The following is a 16,850-nucleotide window of genomic DNA, read 5'->3' as shown; positions in this document are numbered from 1 at the left end:
TCATTCAAATAGCTGTCATCTCATCCTTCTCAGAACATGCAATTAAGCAATTTTATTTGTTTTATCTCTTCTATGTAGGAAACTGCTGCAGTACCTTTCCCAGACCCAAAGAAGAGCTTGAAAGCTTGACTCTCTCACCAACAGAACATCTAAGGCTATACCCTTGAAAAGCTATTCAGAGGTCAGTGCTTCTCAAGCTCTTCTATTTTGGAGACAACTTTGTAACAGAAAGTTCTTTACAGTACCCTAGTGATTTAGGTAAATATTATAGTACCCAATTTTACAGCTGTGGAAAATAAAACAATGGCTGAACCAAAGCCCAATGAAGTAAACAGAAAGACTCTCAGGCCACTCATTGAGGCAGCAGTTGAATTGGGATTAGAACTAGGGAGTTCAGACTCCCAATTTGAATTGCACCGAACTCTGTGGTTTCACTGCAGAGGATATCGCAAACTTTTTCTATGATATTATTTCTTATGCCTCAAGTTTCATTCTTACCTTTGGACTCAAATGAACTCAAAATGACCCATGGTCAAAACCACCCAAGTTTTTCTGCATTTCACATTTAATCTATTCATTCTCTACTACTCTTATACAAAATCATAAATCAGTCCGTGAACCTTTGCAAAAAAGCTTTCAGTAAATCCACTTTAAAATTTGAATTTGTAATGATCTCTACTACAAACATCAACGCAATCAACTTCTAGGCCATGCGCTAACCAGTAGACAGCACTGCTTCAATCCCATTTTAATGAATTACTTTAATCTTAATTAGGACATATTTACATTATCCTGCTAAAGCCAACCTGTTTAGCTGCAATCCTTCACAACCTTATTCACGTAAGGACTCCAATTACTTGGAACTCACGGAATTAAATTTACAGAGGTGATTGTTTGCAGAAACAGGGATGGTAAGATCCAGGTCATTTGGACAGAGCCATACTAAGGTACATAACAAGGACAAGGTATTTGATTAAAAGTAACCTGTCCAGCTGAAAATAATGAGAAGAGATCAGGGACTGTGCTGAATATTACCAGGGCTAGTTCCATACTTGGTCCAAATTTCCACTGAAGTCAAATGGGAGTTCTGAATATGACTTGATCAGTCCCTAAATGTTTAGCTGTAAAAAGTAATGAAAATTAAAGCTATGTCCTACATATGAATTAGAGAACCTTATAGATGGTATTAGCTATTCCCTTTTAAAGACATTTTTTTGTTAAGGATAATCTCCAAGAAGGATTATTACACATTACTTTAGTCAACACTGTTATCTTAAGCATTCAGGAGAGTACCTGTTTAAGTTACGGTTATGAAAAAAATAAAACAATTAGGAAAATAAATTCAAATATCATTGTGAATTCAAATCTGAGAGCTGGCAGTAATTTGACAATGTGCTGTATGGTTTAATTACTCTCTAAGCCCTAGTGTGTACCATGCTGACACTAATGTATCCTCAATACTCAATTATAAACTAATGTAGGCTATTAGCTTAGAGTTTTCATTTATTAAAATTTCTTTCTGGGTTAAGTCATTTGAGATGAATAATCTCATTTCTAAGACTGACTCAGGGGACACACTCAAAGTTACAGTCATACATTATACAACCATAATACATCATCTGATAAAACAAATGTGTGGACAATTAAGAAAATAAATTAGCCTTAAAGATAGTTACATTGTGAGAGGATTTCATATCTTGTTGCAGATTATTCCAGCTAGGTGGTCTAACAAAGTAAAGACATTTTTACTGCAGTTCCCTTTGGATGAAAACTACCCCATAGTAGTGCTTAGAATCTGATATCCCTTCAGCTTTCATGATAATTGATCCCATATCATGACAGATCACAAGAGGTATATTTTTCTCTCCATGTCTCTTTAAAACCTCTAGCATTGCTAACAGGAGGTAGGCACTCAAATGAATATAGCCATTAAAATCTTCTGTGAAATTTTCTTGAACGGTAATGTTTAACTGATGTCTTTAACAACAGAAATATACAATGGACGCATTTAATAAGTTCATTCCAATTTTAGAACTATTATCATTTCCAAGAATATTTCCATATTTACAATGGGGAATACTACTGGTAACACATCCCAAAGAGGAGTGAAGTATTTAAGTGCACCTATTGTAAGACTAAGCTTCTTATATTAAAATATTGTTCATTCTACTCTGAAAAATCAGAATGTAAAAATGACATGCTTTTACTATTCAGAGATCTGTTTCCTTTTTATATTCAGAGTAACATCTGTGAAAAAGCAACTTTTGTGCATTTAGTGACAAACATATGCTTTTTCCTGCTTTCCCAGTTGAGCAAACAAAGCTAAGGCTGAGTTCGGAATTCTATTCCATCTTGTGCATCTAGACATTATTATTTTTTTGTATTAAATTCCAGTCAGTCAGCAAACCCACTGAAGGCAATGTTTTCGCATGGGTGAAACTTAGTGCATGACTTGAAAACAAAAGGAGTTCCCAGGTATAACCCTAATTTGGCCTACAGTATCTTTATTGTTGGTGATGATTCATGAGCTGTAAAGAATCAAGTTTAACTCCAAAAGTGCGGCTGAATTTGCAGAGGTGACAAAAAGAAAAATGTCTTTTTTATTTGTGAACTGACATAGTTGATATGGAAATCACTGACAGACAATAAACACGGGACCAGGCAATGCCACTTGTACTTTCCAAAGACGAACTTCACTTAGGCCTGATCAAGTAATACACATAAGCATGAGAGTAGTCCACCTTGACTATCAGAACTATATGTCATTTAAGTTAAGCACATGCTTGTGGGGTTTGCTGGATTGGGGCCTTAAAGAAGACAACTAAGTACAAAATACTCATTCTATGATTGAACCTTCCTCTGGGTTTTCCAGCATATTTGGTCTATTAAACATGTAAGCTTCTCTGTCCTTGTACAGAATCAAGCACACAGCTGGTGCTTAACAAATAGTAAATAATAAATTATAATGGCAGATTGCATTCACCCAAGGAAAATGCTTAACATACATTGACTAAAGGAACCCCATTTTGCAGGCAGCTAAGTTTAAACAGAGGCACAATCCTGCACCATTGAAGTCCATGGGACTTTGGTGCTGGCTCCATTGACAACAGGATCAGGTCTGAAGTGACTTGCCCAGTGAAAGTGACAGCAAGCCAATGGAAGGGTCAATCACAGAACCTAGGAGCCCATGCCCTCTCCTCTAATCAGTAGCAAATTTAATGGCAACTGTTTTGCCTCAATGTAGAAAGTGACTGAGCAACCTCAATTCTATACAGTTAGGGGCAGATTTTGATTGGCTCTTTATGGGAGAACTAGAGTGGAGAAGAGAAATAGAAAGCCCCTTCCTCCACCCTAGTAAATTTACAGAGGAGGCAGCCAAAACTGGGGTTCAAAGTGTTGGGGTCACATCAGAGTCAAGGCCCGCCAGTGCTGTCAGAAGTGATCCAAGCCCCGGAAGTGGATTGTCTGTGTAGATGTGTGGCTAAGACTCCATTATCTCCCTCCCAGTATACAGCAGTCACTGGCTGGCAGTCATGGGCAAGGCTGCACCATGGGGAGTGTAGGATCCACTTTTTTTTTGTTTTTTTATAACATATGCAGTATATGCCTCTACTTAGTGTGTTTTCTCCAGGGATCGGGATCATATGGTTTAAATGTAGATTATGCCTCCATCCACAGCGCTCGAGTGCTGGAGGTGCTGTTCCCCACTTCCTGTGCTTGTGCTTCCCTGGTTCATAAAATTCAAGATTTAGGTCTTTGTAGCCAAAAGCCCTCCGTTACCTGGACCTGGCAGAGCAGCACCCACCTCCCACCCAGGGAAGTGATACAATTCTGGGTTTTATCAGGATCCGCTGTAGGCATTGCGCTATTTGCTCCTTTCTCGCAGGACTGGGAAGGAATTTTTCCTCACCGCCAGACTAGCCAAGGTGAAGTGAGTTTTTTCCACGTTCACCACAATTGGTTCAGGGCTGGGATGGGGCGGGGGGGGGGGATTAGCTGGGACAAACATGAAACAGGAGCTACTCCGTAAAGAATGCATGCAGGGATCAGATAAAATGGATTTATAAAGGAGTGAAAATGCGGAGGGGGAGAGAGTAGTTTGGAGATCCTATGACTGGTACAGCCAGGAGCCAGCCCCCATCCTTTATAATCCCCTCTTAATCCTCATTCAAGAGGGGATGGATGTTGAGGTCCCAGCAATAGATTGGCTGGGAATGTGCTGACAGAAGCCCCCAGGTATATGTGAAAGGATCTTGGAATTACCTGCACTGTATACTTATGTGCCAGGTACTCCCAAACATTTAAGAATAAAATTGTGGCCTAATTAGACCACACCCAGCATCTCCTGTCCTTCTTCCAGCATAGCCGGACAAAGAAAGGATTGGAGCAACTCAAGAGAGACGCCATCTGCTCTTGGCTCCGTCAGAAGGTTTGTCAATGGCACTAAAAACAGCTGATGGATCTTAATGAATATCTCAGGCGTCTGATATATGTTCATCAGGAGGGAGACAGCATTAAATAACATAATCCGTGTATTCTCTCCATTCTCTGAATCATAGTGGCGGTGTCAAGTAGACCCGAGGGCTCCAGCTGCTGCCAGACCTGCTCTGCCACATCTTTCTCAGCAACTTTCCCTAACAGAAGAAGATTTGCACTAGGGTGATAATTGGAGAGATCATCGATGTCATGGAATGGTTTCTTGAGCTAGGATCTAACAAATTGCCATCCTATGTCTTGTTTATTTTACAGGAATACTGCATGTTCCATTTGTAAGCACTCGTTCCAGTACCCAGACTTCAAAATTCAATGGAATCCATGCACATGAAGGGAAATGATAAAGCAAAACTATAAAAGGCATATGTCTTTTGTAGTGAACAGGAATATGTCTGTGAGCCCTCTAGTGGACCTCCCTGTCTTCTGCTGTAGAAGCCACCAGACCCTAACAATAATTGTGTCTTTACTCTCTACACAACATTCAGAATAGGAAGAATACACACGGACAAAGCTGGGTTCCGAATAACCATGTTTACTAACGATAGCAAGCATAGAATGCTTAGCGTGCGCTTCCACACCTGCTCTGTTAGTTTCTGGTGCTTTCTGAAATAAAAGGCCCACTAGAGGGCTCACAAACTATTTGAAGGGATATGCTACAATCTTCAGAACGGATCTATCTGAAAGGTCTTTATACCCTTAGGCCAGTGTTGAAACTGACTGTGGATGTCGGTAAATATTAGATAGAAGACAAAGATTTTTTTTTCTTTTAAATTCTGCCTGTGGCATTGTGTTGGCTGACAAAAATGTGAACCAGAAACAGTGAGGGAGTGTAGAAGGGAACTGACTGGCATTTTGGATGCTGCTGGAAAACAATCCATGAGGGAAGTTTGTAAGTTGTTGAATACATTTTGCTTCATATTATTTACGGAGATTTCTCGATGGTCACAGCAATCTGCAAACCAATCTTACCAGTGCTCTCTTGGATATAAATAAAACCTCTGATAAGTTCAATGCTCTGGCCTGTATGTAATTCCATTAAGCAAATAAATACAGAAAACAATCTTAAAACACTGGCATAGTGAAAGCTATTGTCTTGCAGCGGTTTTCATATTTTTATATCTCCCTGTGAAAATAATTTTAGTGAATGGAATAGAATACTTACATGAAGGGCTGTTTGGGGTATTTCGATCAATAAACTCATTGAAATTTAAAAGAAATTCAGTGTTGTTGTATGATACTTTTACATCATTACAGTATTCTCTGAAAAACAACAAAACATCAATCTTGTTAGTTTGTTTCAGGTGTGACTGGTGCTATCAGAAATGGCTCGCATTTCCTGCAAGCCAGGCAGAGCTTTGCAGACCCTCAGATTAGTGATAGTATATTATAACAGACAATGGAACAGGATTCTGCAAAATTCCGTTTACCCTCTTTGCAGAATTCAATAGGAAGAGACCAGTTTCCTCACCATCTTCTAAAGTGTTTTAAGTGACCCAGCCAAGGGAGCAACCTAAATTATTGGTTAAGTAGAGGCAATCTTCAGCCAAAATATACTGGAAATCTTATTGTTTAAATGACCTCTTAAGATTGGAGGCCCTTGACTGGCGATTGTACACTATTAAAACTGAATTAGAGACTAACTACTCCCTCCCCCGACAAAATTCACCTGGGTAAAGTAGGTTTATTTACACATATTTGGTATGACCACATACCTCGTGTGATTCTCTGAAGCAGAGCCATAAGTAAGTATGCTAAAAATCACTGTTCACTTTAAGGGGAAACATTAGCTAGCAAGCGGCATTAAATGCATTCATTTCATATTAAAATATGCACTAGATTTTCCATAGGAGAGTAAATGATAAAGAGAAGATAGGTGTTGAACAATTACCAGTGCTATAGGGAAGTAGCTCATTTTCAAAATACCATGTATATGCTATGCAAAGGGAAAAGTTGGTTCAAACATTTCTTTAGAAAGAACCCACCTTCCTGCCATTCACTTATTACACCATGACCAAAAAGAACCCAGGCAGAATTTAGACCCCAGTCCTATGGTCAGCAATTCAATGGGGCTCTTTGCCTGGTTCTGCCCACATATATTAGTTGCAGGATCAAGTATGATTTATCAATGCTACATTCCATTATCAATGCCTCCGACTCTCCAAGAAAATTAAATGCTCCTGATCAGTTTTAGATTGCTTTGAGTTTGGGGGCAGGGGGGCCCAACCAACAAAAAACAACAACACACCCCACAACTATTTGCTTTACATGCGATTTCTTTTAGAATACATCTTTAGTGTGCTAAAAAAGCTTGAGCTTTTGAGCTAGAATGAGTTTGAATCATTCTAGACTGACTGTGTATAGATGATTTCTCCATTGTTTATCACCATTGTCTTTTTAAGATGCTACACATAAAGACTGACTAAAGCAAGAATTTCAGAGTAGCAGTCGTGTTAGTCTGTATCTGCAAAAAGAACAGGAGTACTTGTGGCACCTTAGAGACTAACAAATTTATTAGCGCATAAGCTTTCGTGGACTATAGCCCACTTCTTCGGATGCAAGAGTATTTATATTAATATGTTTCTGTTGCACAAATACAATGGACTAGGAAAGTAGAATTCCTTGGGAAAACCCAGGAAACTAATGCCCTTACTCCACTGAAGTCAATGGCGTTACACCCAACAATTGCTATCGTAGCTCTTATGGAAATACTCTTCATCCTTAAACCTTAAAAGCCTTTACAAAAGAGATAAGTATTATTATACTGATTTTACAAGTGGGGAACCTGAGGCATGGATAGGTTAAGCCAGTTTGTCAAATATCATCTGGATCCAGGAATAGAATTAAGAACTCCTGAATCCCAACGCTGTATTCACTAGACCACACTATCTTTCAATAAATAAATAAATGAGGCTTAGTCGGAGGTAGCACTTTTTTCTTTTATCCTTCCAAATATTATAACACTGCAAAGTATGGACTGCTATATGATAAACTATGAGATGAAGTAGCCTGAGAAGATGTTATCCATATTCTTCCTATAAAAATGATATCTAAACTTGGAAATCTGAGTTTAACCATTGCTCTTATACTTAACAATTTCCCCCAGCACATTTCATGTGCAAAATTAAGTTTTATTGGGCAAGTCCATGCTTCATAAATGTCACTAACCTGATCAAGACTTCTTATTTACTGCTGTGTATAATGCTTAGAACTGGGAAATTGACCAACCTTGGTGCTATAAAGGTATAGCCAGCTTCATCAAAGTGATCAATCTTTAGAGTTTCTGAATCTACAAAGATGAAGGTTGAATATCAGATAAGTAAACAGAACTTTGTAAAATTACTTGGATAATTTCTGCATGCATCTGTGAATTTTAAAATATGTGATCTCTAAAGAACATTTTTCTAACAAATGTACTATACCATCATCAGTATTCCACATTGCAGGAAGAAATGATCTGATTATTATACAGCAATACATCAAGCAATAACAGAACAATAGAAGCAAGTTAAGTCTGAGTCATTGTTTCATTATCATGACAATATGATAATCCAAAGTATATATGACATTTCCATTATCATTACAATGTGATCATTCAAAATACTTGGAATGTTTAGGATTGAGAACATCAAGGAAAACGTTTATCTCTAATATTTTCATGAATAAAGTTATAAAGCATCACTTTTACAATAAGTCCCCTTTCAATGTTATTGAAAGGAGTGGTCTTAAAAAAAGGAATGATATATCTGATCATCAGCATGAACCAACAGGTGGACAGGATCAGACAAACAGGGATTAGAGATTAGCAACAAATTGAAATGTGCATGAAAACACAAAAACATTTTATAGATTCCCCTCCCCCTTGCTGTTGCTATGGTACCCAATGATCATGGGAGAAGTCCAGAAATGAAGAATACAAAGGAGAATGTCCAGTAGGAATGGAAATATAAGTGGAAAATATCAACTGCAGTAAACAGAAGGAAATTGAGCAACAAGAATATACTTGCCCTTTTTGACTGTGAAAATCCATCAGAAAGAGAAAGCAGGGAAACAGAAAAAAACAGGGTAAAGCAAAAGGGGTCACAAACCAATATTTTATTCAACCACCCCTTGAATAAAAATATTGTGAATAGATCATAGGTTCAATTTATGCACAGCTGTAGTCTGGGAAAAAGACAAACATCTTTGAAGACTGAGTGTATGTCCTTGTTTATTATTTCTGAGGTAACCTCTAAATACTGTGGCTATTTCAAGGGCCTATTTTGCAGGGTATATTGATGCTGGTGCGACATCAATAGATCTAGTCCATAAATAGAACCACTTTTTTCACTTGTTAATACTTTAATCACTAGTTCCTATTTGATAAAGTTAAGAAATAAATCATACAAAATGACTGGTTGGTAAAAGCTTATCGTGTTATCTCCTACCCTGCATATGATGATAGATGGCATGGTTGTCAATTAAACAACTTCTAACCACGTCTTCTCTGAGATAATAGCAGCTATGACTGACAAGGAGACTTGTAACACATGTGGAAAATGTTTTGTCCTTGTAAGTAAGTTTTTACATACATATATTTCTAAATGCAAAAATGGAATTCATTCAGATTTGGATTAACACTTGGATAAAGTTAAAAAGATCTGATGGCTCATGCTTCATTTACTGGCTCAACTATGGTCAAACAAAATAAACAAAACTTTATAGCTGGAAATACATCATACATATTCTTTCCAGTCAGTTTTCTAGAACCTGGAAGTGGCTTAAAATGAGTGTCATTCAAATCAGATTCTACCGACATCCACTGAAACTATTTACAAAGTGCAACATAAAAGCTTAACTGTAAGCCAAAACTAAATAGCCCCTAATATTACTATATTTATAAGAGCAGCATGAGAAATTGCTTTATACAGCACTGTAATTACTGCAAACTGTGAAAAGAAGCTTTGCTCTATAGCCTATATATGAATATTTAACAGGTGGAATATTTAAATGTCAGCTAGCAGACCCTTAAAACGACACCAACAGAGGATACACAAAGCAATGATTCTATAGGTACATAGCAAAAGGGAAGGAGCAAAGTTGGGGTACCTGCACATATTCTAGCTATGTAGAATATTTCTTGTACCTTGAATGTTTACAATGGGTTAGAATCATTGCTGTAGATTTTGGGTACATTATGATAACATTAGGGAACTCCACACACTATGAATTTCAAAATTAAATTTTTAAAATGTCTGTGTGTCAGAAGTAGGTCGGAACCCAGAGAACCTTCAAAGTACTTACATCTGGCCTGAGTTATTGGTTCTTCTATTTTGGCTTTAATGTAGTAAAAGCTGTAGGATGGTAATACCAAGGCCAAACTGCAACAGAAATAACAAAGGCATAAACAAAGACATAAAGACACATTTAGCTCAGTGGAGAAAACTTAGAAGTTTTAAAGCAGTTTTCTCAAGTCAGCTTTGATGTGTCTTTGAAAACAATTAACAAGTTGGGGATGAAAATTATTGTGAGATGAGATGATTTGATTATTATATACAGTCCCACACTGCCATAGTGCTAATTTTAGGCACCTCAATGGGGTTGAAATTAACTACATGTAATAGGGGCCTGAAGTAAAGTGGGAGGCATTCTAGGATCTGCACCCATCATAAAATTTATAGGCCAGTCACAATTTTTATGGCTATATCCATTGAAAGTTAGGCTTAAAGAACAGCTGAAAAAAAAAAACACACCTAATTCTGAACTGCTATGAAAAGAGTATGATGATGACCAAGACCCCTTTTAGTAATAAGACAGCTACTGATATGTAATGCACAAACTTGTAGTTCTTGAATTTATATTATCTCCGAGAGACAGAATATCTTCTTAAAGTAATGCAGTTACTTCTGGACAAAACAATTCTTTGAACTGGATTATATAAGAGTGCCTTAAGAGTACAATATATTTTATAATGCAGCTCCTTTGATTTCAATATCCATTGTGTTTAGAAATGATTCTGCCTTTTGGTTTTGCCACTAAAAATCAATGCATGCATCTGAGAGCAGAACTTTTAAAAAAGGATGTTAAAGGCAACAGGTATAAATCCCCATCAGAGATGTATCTACTTCATCCCACATCCTTAATGTTTGCACTCAATTTTCATTAACATAAAAGTGCATTTTACCACTGGTTTCTAATGGATGGCTGCAGAAATTAACATTAAAAGAAGTTGTACAACTGGGCCATAAGCAAGATTACCTTTAATAATGCATTTGCCATTTAAACATCACAGAAGTGAGATTCCTGATTATTTAGTGATAGCCTTCTATCAGTTCCCCTCGAGGGAAATCAGGAGAGGTTTACCTGCCATTAACAGTTATTGCTAACAGAAACTACTAATTAAAATCTATAATTTTATGTTTAATGGGACTGCGGCAATGTGAACCCAGGAGATTAACTGCTGTCTCTCAGCCTATGAAAAACAGCTATGAGAGGAATTTGGTATGAAGTGAGAACACATATAAATCAAATAAGCATCTGTACTGCGTACTAGATAGCACGATAGGATGAAAAATACCCTGCTTTCCTTCAGAAAATAAAAATGGGGGTAACAACAGAAAAACAAGGTTCTGAATTGTATAGATCAAGCCAGCTCTTTGTTTTAATTCACAACTAGGTTCATGGGGTGGGTATTTTTTCTGTTTGATTTGTAAAATATTTTGGTCAGAGACTGTCATTCATTATATATTTGTACAGTGCCTACTACCCCAACTTGGTCTCTAGACATCATAGTAATGCAACTATTATTATTGTGGGTAAAACTCCCAATATTACATATTTTTATTAAAATAAAATAATCCTTTCAATGTTGTTTCCAGTTTTACACTACATAGGCAAAACACTGCACTGACGGTGATTCTGCTTTGTGACAATTTGTCCAGTCCTGAAAGGTCCTGAGTGCCCTAACTTGGACATTCAGAACTTCATAGAATTTGGGCCCAATGTTGGTAATCTTAAAAGTATTCAGCTTTGAAACTAAAGTCTGATAACTTTCTTGGACCAAGTTCAGCCCAAATACTTTAGGAAGGGGATGTCGCATCCCTTCCAGTGTCACAGCAATGTGTAGCTATAGTGTTTGAAATCATGCATTTCAGGCCAATTGTGAGAGAGTGTGGTGCACCTTTTCCAGCGAGTGTTATCTTTCTCTGCTGTTATCTATAGCCATACAATTTTATATACAAAATAATATAATTGTTATTTAACAGTTGTATATGGCCTCTTAAATGCAACTGCACATTAGAGTGATAATACCACAGTACTTGCTTGCCAAAATCTGACACGGTAGGTTAGATATGACATGACATGACATGACAAATAATGAATATAAGATTGAGAAGGAGGTTTACACAAAATAAGGTTGAGATATTGCTTGTTTTGTAAAGGCCTGAAACATTAGTGCTTCCTTTTTTATTTTATTTTTTTAAATTTTACTTGCAAAGGCCAGTCTGGGAATGGAAATTATTGTTGGAGAGACTGCAAGAAAAGGTGGGATTAGAAGAGGAGCTGAGGGAGAGGACCACAACCAAAGACACAGTTACAAATCAAACACTACAAAGATTTTAAGAGTCTTGCAGAATTTATGAGATCCCTGAAAAGATAAGGTCCACTTAATATTGATACCATGAACCACACAATCTTCTTAGTAAGTATGGTGAAACTTTGCTAGTATGCGAGTTGTTTAGAAAGCTCCACAAAAGATTGAGGACTTGACTCTGTACGCTTCCTTCAGCAAAACACTCATGGGCAATGGGAGTGGGGTTTTTTTTGTTTTTGTTTTTGTTTTTTAAGGCCTGCAGGACTGGACCTTATCCCATTAGGTGGTGAGCAGAGAGAAAACCTCAAGGAAGATGCACTGCACCAATGTTTGTCTCTCCATTCTTTTGGACAGAGAGAGTCAGTTCCTAGGCTTTTTAGTGTTATAACTAACAAGAATAAAATTATTCATCAAAACAAACAAACCAACACTTTCTATTAAAAAACAGATTAATTACCTGTAATCTGTGCCATTCACAGCGGTCCATGTATACGTTCGATTTCCTTTGTCAATATACCTCTGGAAAGCAATTTTGATAAACAAGTATATCATTGCCACTGGAGGCTCAGTAAATGCCAGGTTTTGGTTTATTATTGAGGTGAAAGGAATGTAAAACTCAACAACAAACAAGCTGTTGGAATTCTTTTGCTCCTTTCATTAAAATGTGACCTGCTTTGCAATTACATTTCTTCAACAATTTCCACATTTAGAACAGATGTTACAGAGTCATCTGCATTCTTTAAATCTAATAAAGAATTTTAGAAGTGCTGTGTCAAGTATAACGAACCATAAATTTGGCCTGTCCATTTACCCTTAGTGTCTATTTGTCAGATTAGTTCTTTTTCTTGTTTACTGTTTATTTTAAATACAGGAAAGAGTCTCCCCCACATAAGAATGGCCCAGTGATCTTGTATCTAAACAAAAAACTAGTGACAGCAAGAAAGCATTTATAAGCAACCCTATAATAACAAACCACTATGCCTGTACATACTTACATATACTAATATCTGCTTGTCTGTGTCTCTGTGACATTGTATATACAGGGATAAATACTCTATGGCTCTGGTCATGCACACACTTATGTATTTGCTTAACTTTATGTACATGAGACGTCCCATTACAGTGAATAGGACAACTCATTTGTGTAAAGTTAAGCATGACCATGAGTGTTTTCGTGAAGTATGAGATTAAAGTTAGCTTTTCAATTCACTTGCTTCTGGAATGAAAGATGACACGACAGACAGTTTAAAAGGTCCCCTGACTTCCCGTAGAAGATTTAATCATCATTAATGCACCCCGCTGGAGCAGTTTTACTCATTTTTCCACATTAAAAATTATAAGTATATGCCAGCTGTAGCATATTACTGCTTTATAGTCGGAGACAAAGATTTATGAGGATGTCTGCAATAAAATCTGTGCAGCTGCTGCATCACAACATTACTAATACTGTTCATATGTGCTACAGTACATGTTATTTCTGTCCCTGTGCAAAAATAAAAACACAAAAATTAACATGATTATGAAAAAAAGGTGTTTTTGGCTCCGTTCTGACTTTTATAACTTAAATAAATCTCTCTTCTCTTGTTATTTCTCAGCACAGCAGGGCAGGTGTAAACAATCTAAGAGCCATTTTGCCACAAAGAAGACGCTTGAAATGCTTGGAGATATTTTTGACTTAAGACTTATAGATGGGTGAACTTATTCAGCACAGATCTCACCCATGTTTATTTACTATTGATTGTCACACTGCCCATCCACTTAAAAAAAAGCAGTAAATGCACCTTATCTTTCTCTTGCATTTGTGACTTCATGAAAGATTAAGGACACAAGTATCAGGTGCCACAGGACCCTCTGTTGCTTTTTAAGGACACAAGGAATTTCCCTATGCCAAGATGACTATGAGTATGTAATATTCTCACCATGTCCCACACGGGACTCAGAGGATGGGTAATGGAAACCAATCACTACTGGGTCTCTAGCTATAACGTGGACAAGGTCAGTAGTACTTCTGTCACTGTCATACAAGGGCTGTTCAATGAACTGTGTGAAATGAATTGGAGATTTCAGTCTACTTTCAAGTGGACAGGTGTCCAGATCACAAAAGTTACTATTATATACATTTGGCATCATATGGGCACCTTTGTTCAGGATATCAGCAGATAGCCAAGGATTAATTGGGCATGGAAACTGAACAACTTTCAACTACTTGAAGGGGGGTTCCAAAGAGGATGGAGCTAGGCTGTTCTCAGTGGTGGCAGATAACAGAACAAGGAGCCACAGTCTTAAGTTATAGTGGGGGAGGTCTAGGTTGGCTATTAGAAAAAAGCTATTTCGCTAGTTGGGTGGTGAAGCACTGGAATGGGTTACCAAGGGAGGTGATGGAATCTCCATCCTTAGAGGTTTTTAAGGCCCGGCATGACTAAGCCTGGCTGGGATGATTTAGTTGGGGCTGGTCTTGCTATGAGCAGGGGGTTGGACTAGATGACCTCCTGAGGTCTCTTCCAACTCTAATCTTCTATGATTCCCCCTAGAGGTGAGCCCTACAGGCCAGTATTCTGGCATATTGACAGAACAGTGTAGGAGAGCTTGCACTGCAGCTATACACACTGCATATATTCTGAAAATAAATAGAGAGATATAAATCCAATATATTAAGAAATGTAGGGTGAGAAAGAACCTAGTGAGGTTCTGCAACTTGAATGCATTGATCTTAACATTCTTTAACTTGTTCTTTCCCTATTTTGGCTTGCATTCCTTCCCCCTTGTTGCTAATATTATTTGTTTTAAGTATCTGTTCAAAATTTATCTTTTTAGTAAAGATTGAAACTACACAGACATTAAACACCACAGGCTTCTTGATGTCATCCATTATTAGCTCTCCTTCCCCACTAAGTAGAAGTCATGAACTTTCCTTCACCTTTCCCTTGCTCCTTCTTTTTAAAGGATGCATATATGTATGTATGTATATATTTAAAGAATGTCTTCGTGTTGTCTTTTATGTCTCTTGCTAGATGTAATTAATTTTGTTCCTTAGCCTTTCTGGGTTCCTCTACACTGGAATAAAAGACCCATAACACAGCCGCATCTGGGAAGATCAGTGGGCTCGAGCTATGGGGCTAAAAATTGCTGTATAGACATTCAGGCTCAGACTGGAGCCTGGGTTGTAGGACCTTCTACACTAACAGGGTCCCAGAGTTCAGGATCCAGCCTGAATACAAACATCTACACAGTAATTTTACAGCCCCAGAAACTGAGTCAGCTGACCTGGACCACCCATGGGTGTATAATTGTTGTGTAGATGTACCTTCAGATTTTGTCCCTACATGCTTGTGCTATTCTTTTGTCCAGGTTTCTATTTCTGGTAGGGTTCCTTTTTGATTTTAAGTTCATTAAAGAGCTCCTGAGGGATCAGATCAGATTAGAACAGAATTCTGCACTCTGCCAGGACTCTCACATGTTGTGGGATAGACAATGGGTATCTCAGACGTTAATGGAGGGGGGGATTTTATTATTGTAGTTGCCATGGATATGTGTGCAGGTAAAAAAGAACTTGGAAATATAAGACACATATGCTTAATGTTAAAGAAAAGTCTGGATTGTGCATAACATTGGAGATATTGTTGAAGATTAATTCATCACGTGTAACATGATCCTCTTATCATGCCAAACTAATAGGTGGAGTAAGTGCTGGTCCTACAAGGGAGACTGATTTAAACACTAGTCCTTAGGTTTTCCAGGATTTCAAGAATTTACGGAAGGAAAACAAACATAACATGCCCATTTGCATCATTTTCTGTCTTTCCCTCATTTTATCAAACTGTCATCCTCATGAAAAAGCCTTGCATCTGCTCATATTGCATTGTTATTGCAGATTATTTTGTTAAAAATAAAATAACCTAAATGTGACGAGAGTGAGAATGCTATGATTATTATCATAATTTTATAGTGCAATACATACTTCACAGGCAAATGAAATAAGTGGGACCTGACTCTGACCTCACACCAGTTTAACTAGGGTTATCAGGCATCCAGTTTTCGATCGGAATGCCTGGTCGAAAAGGGACACTGCAGCTCCGGTCAGCACCGCTGATTGGGCTGTTAAAAGTCTAGTTAGCAGTGCAGTAGGGCTAAGGCAGGCAGGCTCCCTGTGTACCCTGGTTCTGTGCAGCTCCCAGAAGTGGCTGTCATGTCCCTGCAGTCCCTAAGTGCCAGGGAGGCTCCGCGTGCTGCCCCCAGCCCAAGCCCCGGCTCTGCAGCTCCCATTGGCCGGGGACCGTGGCCAATGGGAGCTGCAGGAGCGGGGCCTGTGGGCATGGGCAGCACGCATATCCGCCTGGCTACGCCTCCCCCTAGGGGCCATAGAGACATGCCAGCTGCTTCCGGCAGCCACCGAAGGAAAGTGCTGCCCGGAGCACATCAAAACCCCCTTCTATGCCCCAACACTCTGCCCCAGCCCTGAGCCCCCTCCCTCACACTAACTCCTTCCCAGAGCCCACACCCCCTCCCGCACTCCGAACCCCTCAGCCCCACCCTCCATCCGGGAACCTCCTCCTGCATCCCAAAACCCTCATTCCCAGCCCCATCCCAGAGCCCACACCCCCAGCTGGAGCCCTCACTCCCTCCCGCACCCCAACCCTCTGCCCCACCCCAGAGTCCGTACCCCCCCAGCCAGTGCCCTCAGCCCCTTTCACACCCCACTCCCTTCCCCCAGCTGGTGAAAATGAGCAAGTGAGTGAGGGTGAGGAATAGTGAGGGAGGGAGGGGAGATGGGAAGTGGAGGCGGAGC

The 16,850-nt window shown here is 38.7% G+C and overlaps 1 protein-coding gene across 5 annotated transcripts in view; it reads right to left on the bottom strand.

Annotated features, from left to right (window-relative positions):
• Positions 1-16,850, bottom strand: part of CACNA2D1 (calcium voltage-gated channel auxiliary subunit alpha2delta 1) — a 676,857-nt gene that overhangs the window by 38,635 nt on the left and 621,372 nt on the right. For 3 of the 5 annotated variants that reach the window (XM_034765627.1, XM_034765592.1, XM_034765610.1), the window contains 4 exons: positions 12,522-12,583; positions 9,775-9,851; positions 7,720-7,780; positions 5,657-5,754 (listed from right to left, as the gene is read on the bottom strand). In XM_034765627.1, the coding sequence (XP_034621518.1) occupies positions 5,657-5,754; positions 7,720-7,780; positions 9,775-9,851; positions 12,522-12,583 (298 nt within the window). Of the gene's footprint in view, positions 1-5,656; positions 5,755-7,719; positions 7,781-8,498; positions 8,508-9,774; positions 9,852-12,521; positions 12,584-16,850 lie in introns of all 5 variants that reach the window. The other 2 variants (XM_034765601.1, XM_034765617.1) reach the window with 1 other exon arrangement.

The sequence above is a fragment of the Trachemys scripta genome, chromosome 1, assembly GCF_013100865.1.
Source record: "Trachemys scripta elegans isolate TJP31775 chromosome 1, CAS_Tse_1.0, whole genome shotgun sequence".
NCBI classification, from domain to species: domain Eukaryota; kingdom Metazoa; phylum Chordata; order Testudines; family Emydidae; genus Trachemys; species Trachemys scripta.
This window is presented reverse-complemented; position numbering and strand designations above follow the sequence as displayed.